General features: G+C 34.3%; 1 protein-coding gene across 1 annotated transcript in view; it reads right to left on the bottom strand.

Annotated features, from left to right (window-relative positions):
• Positions 1 to 778: 778 nt before the first annotated feature.
• LOC102487844 (sodium channel protein type 1 subunit alpha) overlaps positions 779 to 18,528 on the bottom strand; it is a 158,359-nt gene continuing 140,609 nt past the window's right edge. Inside the window, exons 22-27 of the mRNA XM_027773849.1 lie at positions 14,934 to 15,215; positions 12,301 to 12,354; positions 10,161 to 10,298; positions 7,769 to 7,873; positions 5,743 to 6,013; positions 779 to 3,374 (exon numbers count right to left, since the gene is read on the bottom strand). Coding sequence (XP_027629650.1) covers positions 2,197 to 3,374; positions 5,743 to 6,013; positions 7,769 to 7,873; positions 10,161 to 10,298; positions 12,301 to 12,354; positions 14,934 to 15,215 — 2,028 coding nt within the window. The 3' untranslated portion in view covers positions 779 to 2,196. The remainder of the gene's footprint in view (positions 3,375 to 5,742; positions 6,014 to 7,768; positions 7,874 to 10,160; positions 10,299 to 12,300; positions 12,355 to 14,933; positions 15,216 to 18,528) is intronic.

Below are 18,528 nucleotides of genomic sequence, written 5' to 3'. Positions count from 1 at the left end.
ACACACCCCCAATCTATACATACAGGTAGAATAAATATACCTGCATCTTGTTATACAATGCTGTTCACAAAAAGTAACCAGGCAAACAGTAAAATAAAAAATGTAATCTTTATTTGTTTTGCACATTTTTAATGTTTGTTAGCATCATTGAGGGTAATATTAGCATTTTCCAGCATGCAGTTCACGAATACAGTTTATCTAAGTTTTAAGAAAAAGAGGAGCCTATGGTTTGCTTCTATAAGAAACACAAATGTCCTGATGTGATTGACTATATAAGTTCACTATTTTCAGTTCTTGAGGGGAAAAAGAAATGTGAAACCCACATTATATTTAGAACAATCTAGAGAGGCATGACTTCAAAGAAATGAAAATATAAACAAAAATTAGAATAAAAAGGACCAAAATTAAAATAAGCACTACCTTCAATCAGTTAGTGCAGGCACTACCAGAAATATAAATAAAAATTTATACCCTTTTCCTGTTGCAAAGCATAGTTGGATGTGAGTCGTGAACCTATTTTGCCCCTTAAAATTATGAAATAATCTAAAACTAGCAAATGTAATAAAAAAGCAGAAATCTACAACTACCCAGTCTTGTTTTCATTTCTTATTTAGCAAATTTCTTCCATGAAAAAGTACTATTATGGACAGAAAGTAAGAAAAGTGACTGTGATATCAACCTGAAGATAATTTCCTCTTCATATTTATGTACATAATGCTGAAAAATAAAATAAAATGACTTTTTACAGTATTTATATTTGCTTATAAAATTCTAAACACATTTTTAACAGGTTAAGCAGTGTGTGTGTGTGTGTGTGTGTGTGTGTGTGTGTGTTTTTAAACATGTCTGTACAGTCTGGCTATACACCGTATGTTATCCACTTAAAATTTAAAAATAACCAAAAAGCTGTTAAAGTGCTGCAAACTATTGCTTAATGACTTTAAAAAATGAGATCTGTTGAACAATTTCCTTGACTTTACCACTGACAGATGGTTTCTCATCAATGAGATTCTGAGCAGTGGGAGAAACCAGATATAGCAGCATGGTAATAGAAACATGCACTGATAGCATCCAAACTATCTATAATGGTACAGAATACACTACATTACCTGTATAAAGCTTGCACTCTACATTTCTTGTGGTACATATTTGATGCAATAAATACTGTGCTTAGGTCATTATTTGTTTGCTCAAACGTGCACCACAGGGTAAAATGACTATTTACATAATAAATAGCATTTCATTAACATATACAGTGTCAACCTTGCTGAGAGCTGAAGATGGCTAAACAAAGTGCAGGCTTAAGCAGAAATTTATAAAGGATTCTTTTGGTCAAGTCAGTCTTCTGGGTGTGGAAGGTAGAGGGTAGTATTCATTATTTAGGTTTTTTTTTTTAATATATAAATAAAAACATAACATTTATGACTCCAGACATTTGAATGAAGTTTGCAACTGCTAAGATTTAATGGTCTACCTCAAAACAATCTGCATGGTCTAGGGACTGGATTTGACAAAACAAGATCAGCAAAGCATTCCAATTATCACCTAATTACCCCTCCCAGAAACAGATGGAATTTAAGAACTCATTGTTTTCCTTGTGACTTTTTCTCATGCATGATCTCTAAGTGCAGCATGCCCTCATGCAAACCACGTCTTTGTGCAGATGGGAGGGCCATGTGGTTGCCATAACCCCTAGGTGGCATACAAGAGGTTCTTTAGTCTATTTCCCAACAGAAACCCCATTTACAAAAATATCACATATAATAAACAACATATGGATAAAAAAAAGATGAATCCACTAACAGATCTGTAAAAATGTGACAAATGTGGCAGTTGAAATGCAAACAGTGGATACAATTACTACACTAAAGTGTTTCATGTTGAAGATCCCCAAAATTATAGGTTTGCACCCCTTTAAACTGGTCCCTACAGTCTGAATAGCCACTTTGTCTCTTGTCTTCAGCAGTGTCAGCTGGTAGTGAGAACAGTAACCTCCTGTCAAGGTTGTCTCCTCTTTACACAGAGTCACAGTTTGCCGACAAGGGGTCACTGTCTTATTGTAGGCACTGACCTTAAGTAGATTTGTTTAAAAACAGTCAGTTTGGCATTGACCTCCTAAAGGAGTCCTGTTGACAAAAATACATCACCTTCACAGGCTGTAAACAATTTGTCACCCAATGATATTATTTGTTTTATTTATTTCCCTTTGGCTTTTTCATCTTTGCCTTCTTGCTCATGTTTTTCTACAATTGGCTTTGTCACCCGGTCATAGGAGGGTGGACAAACTGCAGTGGACATGGTAATATCAGTTTTTTCCGTGATAGAGTTCTCATTTATTCTGTCAATTATCATATCTTCCTTTACAAGAAGATTAGCCCCAACTTTGATTTTGTTTTTATTATACGTAAATGAAGCCTGTTTTACAGTTCGCTTTAAAAGATGGCGCCTGTAAGCACGCTGAATAATAACAGCAGATACTTCCTCTTGCTTTCGTTTTAAAGTAGTAGTGATTGGCTGATAGGAGACCTTGGAAGGGTTCGAAGCCATAAATCGCTCTTCCATCTGTATTCGGAGAGCATCCATCTCTCCACTCTCTCCAAGAACCCGCTTTGTAAAAGCAAATAAGATGTCAAGACAATGGATTCGGTCACCACTGACCATGGGCAAATCCATGGCAATGAGCTGCAGTTTGTTAGGTTGTGGCAAATTGAGAGGAGGTTCAAGGGCAGCTGCAAACTGAGATAGTTTTTCAAATTCCATGAACTGAGTTGCATCTGGATCGAACTTCTCCCAAACCTCGTAGAACATCTCAAAGTCATCCTCACTCAGGGGCTCTGCACTTTCCTCAGTAGCAACACTGAAGTTCTCCAAGATGACCGCAATGTACATGTTCACCACCACCAGAAAGGATATGATGATGTAACTGACAAAAAAGAAAATCCCGACAGATGGGTTCCCACAGTCTCCCTTAACTGAGCTTCCAGGGTTAACTTTATTAGGGTCACAGTCTGGAGGCCCACTGTTAAGAATAGGGGCTAGCAATCCATCCCAGCCAGCAGAGGTGGTGATTTGGAACAGGCAGATCATGCTATTGCCAAAGGTCTCGAAGTTGAACATGTCATCAATTCCAACTTCCCTCTTAACATAGGCAAAGTTGGACATTCCAAAGATGGCGTAGATGAACATGACCAGGAAGAGCAGGAGGCCGATGTTAAACAGCGCAGGAAGGGACATCATCAGAGCAAAGAGCAGCGTGCGGATCCCCTTCGCTCCTTTGATCAGACGCAGGATGCGGCCAATCCTGGCAAGACGGATCACTCGAAACAGGGTAGGGGACACGAAATACTTTTCTATCAGCTCAGCCAGAAACATACCTATAGATAAACAATAAGATTGCCAGCCAGCGAAGAAATGGTCCATTAGAAAATCCATTTTTTAAGACTCTAAAATAAAATTCAGAGTACTGCAATTCAGTTCCACAATCTTATATTTGACAAGGATATAATATATACCTTATGCAATATATATTACAAAGAAACCTTAATTATGACATTCCTTAATAAATTCACTATTAGGATTACAATACTTTTTTGTTTTTTAGAGAGTTTTTTTTTGCTATAGGGTGCATGTGTTCACCAGAACGACAGAGAGAGACAGAGAGACAGAAGTGAGAAATCACCCCCCACGGGGGATGGCCATGCCACAGTCTCTTTTCCTCCATTCTCCTCTAGGGATCTTGGGCATGCTCACACATGCCCTCAGCTTCAGTTCAAGCCAGCGGGTCTGGGTCTTGAACTGTGGTCAACTACATGGGAGTCCAGCAACATAGCCATTACGCCATCTGCTGGTCCCTTGTTGTTTTAAAGGTATGTTTAGAAACTATTTTTAGTTCTCATAAAATCCTGTTAGAATTTTTTTTTTTTTTTTTTATAAAAAGGTGAATCTCACAGGTGGCATGGTGGTTAAGGCAATGGGCTTCCCACATGGTGAACCACAGTTCAAGTCCAAGATATGGTGACTTGCTTTCTAATTTTTTCTCTCTCTGTTGAGCATGTGTACCCTATAGAAAATTTTTAAAAATAATAATAAATAAATAAAATTAAAATGAATACATTTTATATTTCTATAGAGAGAGATTTTTGCTATAGGGCACATGTGATTGCCAGAGACCCAGAGACAGAGAGACAGAAAGTGAGAAATTACCCCTCCTACGGGGAATAGCCACACTGCCATCCATTTTCCTCTATTCTCCTTTTGGGATTCTGGGTATACAAAAACATGTGCCCAGCATGAGTTTGAAGCCACCAGGTCTGGGACTTGATTTGTAGTCGACTATGTGGAAGTCTAATGACTTAATCATTATGTCATCTGTTGGTCTCAAATTAAATAATTCTTTAAGAAAAAAAGTTAAAAGTTAAGAATGCACAAATCCAGCTTGATAGAATTGCCCTACAGTATAAGTTTATGTGAATACAGTCACTTTTCTGAAATTGTCACATCTTAAATCCTCTTTTCACTCCTAATCCTTCTAAATGTATCTGAAATTTTTGGTACTATTTTCATCTTTCTGTGAACTCAATTCTTTCCTATGCTTCCACTATCATATTCTTACTTATATATATTCTGGTACATTTCTAAAACAAGCCAAGGTCTGTGCTCTTGCTCATGCCCTGTGTCTGTCATCAGTATCTCAATCCTGTTCATTCTCCATTTGCCTTTTAAATAGTCTGTACTGAAGAGAGAGGACTAAGGAAACAAAATGCCTTCAAGTTAAAATGTCTCACTGTGAGAAGAGTAAGCTGAAGTGTGCATGAATATGTGAGGGAGAGAGGTGCGAATACAACATTAATACCCTAGTCACATGAATGATAACCACAGTGTGGGAATCAATAACCACATACAAATACGTGTTGGATGTAAGATCAATATCTTCATCAATACTTTCACTGGCATGAAAATCTACCTGATAGAGTTGCCCTATATTGGATAATAAAATATTGACCCAATTATATCATCTTATTTAGGAAGTAATGAATAAGAAATTTCAGGTGCACAGAGATTTCTTCACTTCACTGGAACTTTAGTTGAATCTCATGAGATGAGCTATTGCTCAGGAGGTCTGTTATACATACATGAATGATAAAATGATGCAGCGCGCCACCTCACCTCCTTTGCATATTATTATGATAAGCCCATTTTTATGGTAGTCTAGAAAACCTCTATATAACACTTGTAGAGGACTTACTATCTGCATTTGCTAACATGTAGCCCTTGTCTTCATTTTCTTTCTACTCTGCACTTTTCTTCATCTTGCAACAAGCCTCTGTTAACTACATGCTTATGAGTCCATGTCTAGGTGTTTAACGCAGTCTTTCCTGAGTACCAGAATACATTTTTAGCCCTCTTCTCCACAGAGCCATGTAGGTACTGTATTAGCTTTTCAATTTCAACATGTCAAAAACATTTTTACCTTAGTTAATATCAGCTCTAGTTTAAATATCTGAGATTTTACTATCATGATTAATAATACACTTAGTGTTTAAAATGGATAGAATAGTACTTAATATTGATATATAATAGAAGCCTCAGTTTGGAAGACAAAACAAACAGCTATATCAAAAAGAGTCAAAATATTCAAAGTGATTACCTCTGAATACCACTGGGATGTCCCTCAATCTAAACACGGTTGCCCCAACTTTTACTTTTATCCAGCTAAATTTAAGAGACTTTGTTATTTCTTACCTACAATGGATAAAATTACAACCACAAAATCAAAGATATTCCAGCCAATGGTAAAATAATAATGACGGAGTGAGATGAGCTTCAGAACACACTCTCCAGTGAACAGCACAATGAACACCAGGTTGATGCGTGACAAAATGTTAGTCACGTATTCACTTTGGTCATCTGTTTCCACCATCATTGTTACCATGTTAAGACAGATGAGAATCATGATGCTTATGTCAAAAACTTGTCTGGTTACAAAGTCAAAGACCATCCCTTGAAATTTGTTCTGTAGAGAAACAAAAATGGTTTTAGCAACAGTTTTCCCGTGCACATTAACATCTCCATAAGTACTTTCTGCATTAACTGACTTTTAAATATTGTGCATAGTATCTACTGGCATTGATTTTTATTAAAGACCATTTATAGCTTGTTAATTTAAAGTTGTATTTCTCTAAATTTCTGCCTATTAATGTATATTTCTCATAACAACAATCTCTTCTTCAAAGAGGGTTTCTCAGAAAAAACACTACATACTGTGTACCTCTCTTGCAGTTACACAGTACAAATCAACATTTTAAGATTATGAAAAGTTGACAAATCTGTTCTATTTTGCTTTATCAAACTTTTCCATGACCAGTTAGACCATGTAGCTGTTTTAATATATAATATCTATTAATATTACATTTGGTTTATTCTTAAAAATTTGTTAAAGAGAACTTGGAATATCCAGGACACAGGCTAAACATCATGTATTAAATCCCATATCTGGCAGTACTGATCTTCTGCCAAATAGTTTTGCTGACATTATTAGACTCAGAATGCTGAACCTTCACAGGGATAATCAGACCAGAATGATTTTCCTTATGTTTTGATGGCAAAAATTCATGTCCTTTGTCACTGATCTTTAGAAAGCTTACCAACTCAGTCACTGTAGGTCATTGTCTGCTTGATTCCTTAGACCACTGAGGTATTTTCAAAATATTGAGTAGCTTACATTTTTCCCCCAAGCAGTTGATCTATTTCTACTTCCAGTGCTATTTAGCATCACTCTCCAGAAGACAACAGTTGGATAGCCAATATAAATGTTTACTAGTAGTTTGTTCCCTAATATATGTCAGGAATTATTTTTACCTCACAAATCGTCATTATAATAATTATTACAGTGTGGGATAAGGTCTCTCCATTTTCACATGGGTTTGTCCAGTTCATCAGAGAAACATGAAAAATCATTATTTATCATCATGGATTGTGAGTATTTTTTTTCCTGACTCATGCAGGTATTAGTAACTTATATCTTTAAAGCCATACACATGAATAGTAGGTACTAAAATTCCTTCCTCCTCCAAGACACTTGGTATCTCTAGTGAAAATAAAATGGAAGTAAGGTGCTATTTCACTCAGCACTTCATAGGTTTGTTAATCTAGTAGGAAACTGCATGTATGTCAGCCCTTTACTCCTTTAATTCGCATTACTTGGCAACCACTCTTGAGTTACATGATTAACTCTCTCTTGTGCAAGTCACATTGTCCATGTGTCCTTTAGTCTTTTGGTTTGGATTCTAGTCCTGTAGTTCTAAATCTCTTAAAGACAGAGGTACACTTTCTATTTCTTATTACACATTTTAGTCTTTTACAAATCTATTTTTTACTATTTCCATAAAAGGTCTAAATTTTTACAAGTGTTTATTCATGAGAAAGAAAGAGAGAGAGGCAGAGAGAGGCACTCTTAACAGGATCCCCATGCTGGGATCCACCTCTAGCCTCAACCAGACTAGATTACAGGCACTTGCATACACCTGGCATGAAGAGGGAGGCCCTGGTACATGAACTCAGGACCTCCCAAGTAGGTCCAGTTGTGTTATGACCGAACTGTTGTTTGATCTCAAAAACATATGAATTAATGATGGTTTAAAAGTAAATTTTTGTTTTTTTGGTAGAAAATGTGTTTTTGTTTGTTTGTTTTTGTTTTTATTTTTTTTTCTGTGAGAAAACCCAAGCAAGGTTTTGTATATTTTTCCCCATGTCATTTGGTATTTCTTACTCCTGGTCGAGGTATAGGCTTTTGTGGCTTTTTCGATCCTAATTTTTTCATTGCATTATAGTATTTCTTCTGTTCTTCTGTCATAAAGATGTCTTGACCTCCAAAGTATAGAAAAGAAAAAATCAAAACTGGTTAAAATGGTGTCCCTTTGAAAATAATTTTTTAAACGTTAAACTTAAAATAGGAAAAGGACAGTTAAAAAAGAAAATGCAATATCTAACCATTTAGCATAATCAGGCTTAAGATTTTAAATTTGAAAAATTAAAAATATTTTGTTAGTTACTACAAACTTATTTAATTCTTATAAAAATTGGCCTTATTACATTATCTTATGAAGTAAAAAACAAAAACAAAAACAAAAGAACAACTCAGACATTACGTGAGATAGAGTGTTTTACCAAAACCATATGTAAGAAGTCTTGGAAAATGTTCATGAAAGTCCATATTATATAAAAGCAAACAAACAAACAAACAAACAAACAAACAAAACTAAGCACAGATCTAAAAAAAAGTCACGCCAAATAAACTCTTACTTTAATATACTTTTCCACAGACTTTTTGAATTTCTCTCATACTCAATGCTTGGTGAGACTCGGTTCACAGAGACACTAAATGTATTGTTCCTTACTCTCTATATACTATCTTTTGGAATTTAAAGACAATGTTTTTTTCTAATTCAAATGTAGCAAAGACTTAAAGAGTATGTATATTGCAAGATGGTTTGGAATTACTTATAGTCTGTCAAGAATTGAAGTAAAAGAATGGCAAGAAAATTGGATGAACTGATAGAACAGTTAAGGGGTAAATAAGAGATCCCAAGCATGACAGATATGGACAGGCCAGTAGGTACAGAGAATTGGAACACAAATTCCTAAGTGAAATGGAGAAACCCAGCATTGACAATAGCATACCATTACTAAGAAGGGAAGAGATTGGGACAGGGACGTTATGTAGTGAAAGAAAGCACTCAACACAATGAGAAAACACACTGAGCCGATGAGATGAAGTAACAGTACATAACAAGTGTAAGTGGCTAAAAAGCACTTAAAATCTTGTTAAAATTTACTACTAATAAAAGACAGGAAAATTAAAATTAAATACAGTTGTTATCTACCAAAAAGCATGTATTTTTTTCAAAAAAAATGGAAGAAAGGAAGGAAGAAAAAAAAAAGAAAAGAAAAGAATGTCTGATGCCAGTGAGGGAACAGTAACATGGTCATATTCATATATTGTTCCTATGAGTTGGAGTGGATATATTACTTTGGGGAAGCAAAATGCTTTACTCTGAGAATTTGTCCTACGGAAATAGTCTTGTTTTTTAGAAATATTTTGGTAAGATTCAAATTATATTATTAACGATGTGAAACAACCTAAATTATCAGTCAATTGAGGAACTGTTAAGCACATTTTGATAGTGTATATATACTTTAAATAAAATGAGAAAATACTTACATAAGTCAAATAGATTTTAAAAAATTAACAATAGTAATATGTGTAGAAACAGTTTGAACAGAAAAACATACAAAGTGAATAGTGGTCACTTCCGATTAATTTTTGTTAACTTTCCATACTTTCTGTAATGTACATATAAAATTGGGACAATAAAATGGACTTTATTAGGTGATAATAATAAATAAAATGCTGTCCCAGTTAAGACTTGAAACAATAGATTATAATTAAAAATCTGTGATAAAGAAGTGAGGATATGTATGCAAAAGAACCAAATGAAGGGGAAAAGTATTAAAAGAAACAGTAGTAGAAACATATCTACTGCCTAATTATTTGCAAAGATTCTAAGAGTTTTAGTTGAAAAGAAAATTTAAAGGAGGAATGGGGAGTTGTAAGGATAAAGCAACAAGCTAATTTTAGAAAAGGGATATACACCTAATAGTTTATAAAAGACAGAAAAATTAGTCTTTTCTAATTTTTCCATTATCAAAAAGAAAATGTGGCTTCTTAATAATAAAAAAGAGAGAAAGAAAAAAATTTTGTGAGCCTATGCACAGAAGTATGAAACATAGTCATTTTCAGCTTTGTGTGACCCAAAATAAGAGTTAGTAGATGGCAGAGGAGGAGGAAACAAAAATACATTCTGGAGGCCAGCAGGTGGCATGGTGGCTAAGGGTGCTAGACTCCCACATGGCTGACTTCAGTTTGAGTCCCGGACCTGGTTGCATGCTTTCTCATATTCTCTCTCTCTCTGTCCTTCTCTGTTCAAATTAAAATAAATAAATAAACAAATAAAATAAATAAAAAGTTAAATAAAATAATTCTAAAAATGTATTTTAATATAGACTCTTGGGTTTCTGAATTCAGATACTTAGTGGAGAAAACATTTCAAAGAATATATAACTTTTATCTGAGTGGGTAAGAAGATACTAGAAATACTTATCTTCTTCTTTTGCTGGTTGAAATTATCTATGATCACACCAATAAACAAGTTCAAGGTGAAGAAGGACCCAAAGATGATGAAAATGACAAAGTAAAGATACATGTACAGACTGTCTTCATACTTAGGCTGGAGTTCCACCTATTAAAGAAAATTATTTTTAAAAATATTATGATACATTTTAATGCTGAAAATGTCATTGGCGCTTTTTCATGAGCATAGAAAATAATAGTTATATGTCCTAAATCAACTACCCTCTCTAAAACTGGTCTTTAGAAACATTTTCATGATTATTATGACACTTTGATAATCAATTTTTTAATAGCATAAATGAAATGAACACAAGGTGTTCTTCAAAAATTGAATGGAAATGTGTATTATGAAAAAACTGCATGGGTTTCAAAATTTTTGCAACAAAATGAACTTATATTTTAATTCCATCTTTACGAGAATTTTTTGAAGTTCACTTTCATTTTGTTAGTTGAACAATAATGTGCTAAATTTGACCTTTTTTTTTTTTTTTGGCAGGAGAGCATGAGAAAGAGAAAGAGGAAAGGAAGAGAGAAAGAGAGGCATTTTTGATTGGCTCTCATGTCACAATCAGCCATCTTTAGACTCCCATTTATCTAAGACAACAGGCATGCCTCCCATACAGCCTCAGCCTTCCTGCAGGGTTGTCCTCCTGTTTGTGCCACTGTGGTTAGGACTTGGCAACATTTTAAGGTGCTGAATTTCAGTAATTTAAAAATTAGTGAACAAATTTTATTTATGTAAGGAATATATTTAGACTTATGTACAATTTATGTAGCAAATAAGAATTGAGTTATTCATGTAGATCTTTGGCATCCCACCTTAAAATTGTAACACTCAATAGATTTTTCAGGTTGATTAGGCACAGTTCATTTTTATAAATCTTCAACTGATAATTTAATGGATAGATTTTTCTTATAATAGACATTGAGTTGTCACTTATAGCTTAATAAAGAGATAAAAATGTGACTATAGTGAGTTCCTTAAGAAAATCATGTCCTTCTAAAAACAAAAGAATTAACAATCAACCAACACAGAAATAAAATGTAAGTAACAATGTGAAATAACAACTTCAGAAGTTATCAAAAAGGTACTATATATAAAACTACAAGCACTCGTGGAACCTTCCAGGAAAATACCATGTTTAGTCATGTATTATAAAGATTATGATGAAAGAAATGATTCTTTATGATGATATACTAAACAAAGAGTTTAGAAGAGAAAAATGAAGACTTACGGAGAATATAAAATTTTACAATTTTTTTGAGAGGTTTTACTATAGGGTGTGTGCGCTTGCCAGAAAGACAGAGACAGAGAGACAGAGAGCGAGAAATCACCCTCTGGGGGGATGGCCACGCCACAATCTCTTCTCCTCCATTCTCCTCCCAGGATCTTGGGCACACATGCACACGTGCCTAGTGTCAGTTTAAGCCACCGGGACTGGGACTTGAACTGCAATCAACTACATGGAAGTCCAGCAACATAGCCATTACGCCAGCTGCTGGTCCCGAATTTTCCAAAGTTTTAAAGAGCAAAGTTAGAATGAGCTTGGATTTTGCTTGACTTTCCTGAAGCCTGAAAGAGGCTGGAATGAATAAAGCAGACCTTTACTTTGGTAAAGAAGTGTTAACAGCCTTGGTAAAGGCTCCAGTAAACCTAAGGATACTAAAATCTTACAGAAAAATAAACTTGAAGGAGACTTTTAAAGAAACCTAAGGCTACCAAGACAACATCTGTAACTTTTCATGCTGTCTAATACGGGAAGAACTACGCATTTCAAGTACTGATTGCAATCATATATTTCTTCACATTTGTTCTAGCACACCAAAACACTGATTTTGTACTTTACACATAAAAAGAAAAAAATTAAATTTAAGAGAAGGATTTTTTTAGTTATTAAATATATGTATGACTTTAAAATAACTCATTTTGATTTAGCTTAGTAAGATCTTTCTGGTGAACACTGTTACACTTGAATATTAACTTGGATCATATTTTTTTCTGAATAGTTTTAATCAACAGAATCATCTCATTTGGTTGCTTATACTTTGTTGAGGTAATATAAGCACCTAATCAGTATTATAAAAAGAGTTGGGAAATAAATAATACTTACATTTCTGGAATCAACTGCTGCATACATTATATCCATCCAGCCCTTAAATGTAGCCTATTGAAAAGGATATGTATGTTTTATTTTGGAGTAAAAGTAATCAGACCCAATGTTTAACATATATTCTTACTTCTGTATTTTTCAAAAGGGATATTTTTGAAATACATTTTAAAATAAATTTTACATGAATTTTGTACGAATACATAATAAACAAAAGGTCATTTAATATAGTCTCTTACTTGAGAGCTAACTCATAAGTATGTCTCAGTTTATTAGAGTTAATGATACCATGCAATTTAAGGTGCTATTAAAATCTGTTAGAATGTTTGTAGAAAGCCCTGCAATTATTAGCACATTTGATAACATCCATAGGAAGTGAATTTTATAACTTAGATCTGAGAATAATGTGTTAATATCCACTTGCAAGGTGATATAAGTAACTGAGGGTTTAAGAGTTCTTTTCATTGGAACAATTTAAGGATTATGCAGGTATACTTAAAGTCAAAGTTGCAACTATTCTTTTCAGAATTTTGAAGCAAAACCTTCAGAAAAAAATCCTATGTTCCACATTCTTTCATTTTTTGAAAAGAATGCATTCATACAGCTAAGAAAAATTGAAAATACTGAACAATTAGCATTCATAGAATAAAGGAGGATCCCAAGTCTAATAACCTACAGTAATGTGTTTGATGTCATAGGACATGAATATTGAGTCCTATGATCTGAAGAGAATTATTTCTTAGTTACTGAGAAAGCCTCACAAAGCTTTGAGCATCTGTATCACAACCTGTCGCTGTTTTTATAACACTAACACTTGTGAAGTAGTGGATACCAGGAAAAGAAAGACAAGTGAGGGCGTGTGTGAGGCAGATGCTAGAAAGTGGAAAGGTTTTGTAAATCAAAGAGAGAAATGATGATTGTAGCAATGGCCCAGGTCAGTGATAGGATGAGTCCATTACACACTTGGTACAGAACAGAAAAAAAATGGTTCAAAGAACTATTTCAGGGATTTACTAATAAACAGAGAGATACTTCTGAATAAGGTAAAACATGAAGCATTGTTTTAGAGGATTTTTTTTTTTAATTAAAAAAACTTAAAGGCTTCATACAGGACATTCTCTCTGTATTTTCAGAATCACTTAGCATATTAATTGATTGCTTGAAACTTTCCATTTTTCTTTCCTCAATGTTACAGAGAAAGCGATGTGCTTTAGTATATTCACAAGTGTGGCTATTGGTTAAAATTTAGGATATGTGCTCAAGGAGTTACCACCATGAATCTATTATATTTAAAGGAATCATGTTGGCCAGTTTTTTAATCACTAATTTAAATTCATGAATAGTCAGAAATGTCCAGGAAAAAAAAAAAAAAAGAACCACAAGAATCTCTAAGAAAAAGGTGTGAAAAATTTGACAAGTAATCTGAACCACCTGCAAGGAGCTTTGACCAGGGCAGATTGTATGGCTTAGTCAGTTGAACAATAAAAGATTATTGTTGAACAGAACTAGATTTCTGTCATAATGACCCTATAGAACCACAAAAGAATTATGCAGCTTTTTTCTTTTTTAATTGAATTTTCAGTGGCCAAAAGGGAGTAGTATTGTTACTGTTTTTTCTGATAATCTGGGCTATTTTTATTCACTTATTTTTAATGATGCAGCTGCAGTTGAAAGCAACAACTAAAAATGTTTCAAAGGCTACCATCTTTTGTGCTTTTATAAATTACTATGCGTTTTTCTTAGAGACCCACTAGTAAAAACATTAACACTTAAGATAAAATAGACTTAAATCATGGTGCCAAAAGGTCAGTTGAGGTGAGAAAATAGCTGGTTGTGTTTCACTTTCGGTTCAGGGACTTGCAAGTGTTACTTTCTTTTTACTCTGAGGATCTAATCTTTTTTTTAAAATGTTTTTTTTTTTTTATAGAAATTTTTGCTATAGGGTGCATGTGCACTCCAGAGAGAGAGAACAAGAAATCACCCTCCAGAGGGGATGGCCACACCACAATCCCTTCTCCTCCATAATCCTCTCAGGATTTTGGGAATACATGCATGCACATGCATCCAGCATGAGTTTTAAGCTGGGCAGGTCCAGGACTCAAACATCCATGAGGGAGTCCCACACCTTAACCGCTATGCCACCTGCTGGTCCCCTGAGGATCTAATCTTAAAATCTAAAGATTATCCACCAATTTTCAATCCCAATGATATAACTGAGCAGCAGTTAGTTCTTAACAATTTTTGATAGTTATAATTCAATCTGGTGTGCTACAAGTGTGTCTTCTAGGAGGTGATCCATTAGTGAAAAAAATTTCCAGTTGCAACACACACAAAAAAATGAGCAAATTAGTGATTTATTATCAACTCATTCACATGGAAAGAAAGGGCAATATAGAAAAAATAAGAAAATGGGAAAAATGGAAAAGGGACCTTTGGAAAAAGCTGGAGATCCTGACCACTATTGAAACTAGTTGCACTGCTTACGTGTAATAGAATTTCCACTCATCTTAAATTTGAATTTATAAATCAAAATGAAAAGAGATGAACTCTCTTGTTAGTAACTAAATAATAGATGTATGCTATTACTTTGTTATTATTCAAAATAAAACATTTCAGAGAAAATAATGTTCACTTACAACTTGAAGCAAAGAGAGATACCCAAATCCTACATTATCAAAGTTTACTTTCACATTTTTCCATCGGGCTGTCTCATTTCTTTCCATTAGATTTTTGCAATCAGTATAATTATTCACTTCGCTGATGTCAAACATGTCACCAGTTGTGGTGTTAATACAGTGGTAGAATTTGCCAGCAAACAAATTTACGCCCATAATACTGAAAATTAGCCAGAATATAAGACAAACCAGAAGCACATTCATGATGGATGGAATTGCTCCTAATAGGGCATTCACAACCACCTAATACACAAATGGAAAAAAAGAGAAGTCAGAATTCTTACTGGTTAAAAAAGAAAAGACATCCCCCTAGTAATCTTTAGTCTATCTATTTTTTTTATCTCTATCAAAACTATTTATTCTAGGTTATTTGAAAATAAAGTTTAAAAAATTAATGAAACCCATTGTCTTTTAAGCAGTACACTTAAAGAAATAAGTACGAGCAATATAACAAAGAAATGGAAAGAAACATGTAAAAATAAAAGGAAGGAGAACTAAAAGGTTAAAGGAAAAGCAAATCAGAGAAACTTGCAGTCGGGAAAGCCAGAATACATGTTATTAGAGAAGGGAAAAGTATAAAATCCGTTACAGAAGATTAACTAACTTTAAAAAGACAATACATTAAAGAACGAAGCTAAACACTTGGATATAAGCTAATTTGATCAATATGCTTTTAAATAAATTTAAAATTCAGAGGTATAAATATAAAATATTATTAAACACCTAATATAATTTTGTCCTTAATTATTCATGCATTGCTATGACTAATATTTTTTGCATAAGAAGCAAGACAGTTTAGCATTATGTATTTCATTAGATCATCACATCGTTTATTTCAAGCTCCAGTCATGTCAGTTGTTTCATTTACTGAGTTTAAATCAATAAACTTATTTTAAATGAAACATCATACATCAGTTTCTTAGAAAAATAAGAAAAGGAGGGATTTCCTACATAGTTCCCAAATTTGTTGTGATAACATGAAGTTCTGTGCTAAATTATTTTCTACATTGTTTTTCCCATGGAAACATGTTTTTCCTCTCTTGTCTTTATTCCTAGACTGCGAATTAAAAATCTGTATTTTCATATTTGACAACACTATAAAGAGGACTTCCTTTGCTTCCTTCTCTATTCTACAGTTCCCATTGGAGCTTCACATGAGCTGCTAAGAGGAAAATAAAGACTAATTTCAAAATGCTCTCAAAGTGTCCAATAATGCCTTAGATTTGAACAGTACAGGCTAAGGTTAATTCCATCCATGTACTTCTCCTATTCTTGTCAATCTAACCAGTAAACAACAGGCATCAAAAGAGCTTCTGCCTTTTGACACCAGTATATTTTTCTAAGTGTTTTACTGTTTGGAAAAATATTACTTGAGCCAGTTCCTTATCATTTTGACCCTAGTTTAAAGTCTGTAAAGAACTCTAGGCCTTCTGTGAATACAGAAATGTATAATAGGTGGGACCAAAGGAAGTGGTAAAACTAACGATGACAGAGGTGGGGAAATGAACATGGAGAAATTAATTTGGGTGAGTTATCCAGGCAGAACCAGATGATGTAGACTCTGCAGCCTACCAAGTGGACACATGGTCCCTTGCCTTAGCACATTTGACAAAATCTATTAATAACATTGACTAGATAAACCCTTATTTTATACTTAACTTTAAATGTGAACATAATTAGATTTCTCTGGGATTCAAGATTTGAAAGCGAAAATCAAGTTATTATTTATTTTCCCTCTTTTTTAAAAAATCTGTCTACCATTCAGGTTAAAATGCTATTTCTATTGTTTATACTAGAGTGCATATTAAAATGAGTATTTTTACCTTCAGCACTCAACTTAGAGTATAGCAGAGCACTGATCACCTGCACCTGTTTTCTGAACTACTTCAGTATCAGGCTATAGGTCTCACCCTTCGTTCCAATGCGTTTCTCACCTTTGTCACTTCTCCATTCTCACAGTCACCACTCTAGTTCTGCTCTTTTCACTTCATACCCACAGTATTGTCTAAGTGTCCTCGTTTTCCCCTTCCTTTAATCCATGCAAGATGAGTTAATTTTCTCCAAGCCCCACTTTTAAATTACTCCATAGCTACTAGTGATCACCAAATACGTTTCCTTACCTTGATATTCACATCACTTCACACTCTACATTGCTAGTTTTAACTTCCTGGATGTCAAGTCCATCTGCACTTCAAGTCACTCTAACTAATATAATTTTGTGCTAATGCATTACCAGAGAATTGAGATGCCATTTCCTTTGAAATTCCTGATCCAATATCTCCTTTTCTGAAATGTTGTCCCTTCTCAAAGGTTTTACATTGTTTAGCACTTATTTCATGGAGCCTAACTTAATCCCTAAGTTTAGCCTCCTAAATGAAGTTGAGTGTTTTCTTTGAATTCAAAAATCAGTATTGGGCCAGACAGTTGTGAAACAGTAAAACATGATGCTATTCCAGGCTGGCTTACATGGGAAAGTTTCAGGTTCATACCCTGAAACTACCTTCAGTGACTATGCACACAGATTCCTATGCTCCTTTGCAGGCTGGGCTAATGTAATCATGGCATGGAGACCCTGGTGTGTGTGTGTGGGGGGGCGGTCTGTCTGTCTCCCACAGTCTCTTTCTCTCTCATTTGCTTGTTTATGGAAGAAATAAACTTTTCAAAAGGTTTCTAGCACTGGATGGAACTGTGGAGATAATGTAGTATTATCTTTTTATTTGGCAAAAGAAAAAATGAAGTTAAAACAAGTAACATGTAGAAAGTAGAATAGAAGTAGTATCTAGTGCTCTTCCTAGTCTGTCTCATTAGTTTTGCTTACAGTTGCTTCCAACTATCTGGTACCCACACTGCTCTGTACCAGAGCATATCCAATGGTATCTCGATGCCCCACCCCTAGCTCCACCGATTCCTGAAGCCTGAGCACACATATGCCAGGCATACTCAGTGCTCTGTGACTGAAACTGGAACCTTCTCATTCAGATCAGTGTTACAGTGTTGTATTTTACTGCTGCATCACTATCTAGTCCAAATAGAAGGTTTTTTTTTTTTTAAATTTAAGATGCAAAAACACATTTGTAATTCTTCCAAGGCTTCAAGTACCCTGTATAAAGAAATGTATCAGAGAGCTTTGAGTATAGGAATACATAAAATATTGATTGAATGAAGAAATGAACAAATAAAAACTAGTTAGAATTTATTGTTTATTTGTTTTTAAGATTTTTTGCCATAGGGCACATGTGCTCATAGAGAAAGAGAGAGAGAGACAGAGACAGAGAGAGGGAAAGTGACAAATCATCCCTCAGGGTGGAGAGGGCTATGCCTTCAAGCTTCTGGGTCAAGGACTCGAACTGTAGTCAGTCATATGGGAGTCCAGTGCCTTTACCACTATACTACCTGCTGGTCCCAGCTAGCATTTATTTATCAAAACAAAATTTTTAAAATGCTCTTTCCAGATATGGGATGAGAATTATTTAAAAACAGAGCATAAGGAAATTTTCATTCTTAGGCAACAAGTTTCAAATATTTACTTTAAAACTGGGGATTAATGTTAAATTCA

This window comes from Tupaia chinensis, unplaced genomic scaffold (assembly GCF_000334495.1).
Source record: "Tupaia chinensis unplaced genomic scaffold, TupChi_1.0 Scaffold000381_1, whole genome shotgun sequence".
Classification (NCBI taxonomy): Eukaryota; Metazoa; Chordata; class Mammalia; order Scandentia; family Tupaiidae; genus Tupaia; species Tupaia belangeri.
The sequence above is the reverse complement of the archived record's forward strand: the minus strand, read 5'-3'. Positions and strand labels throughout refer to the sequence as shown.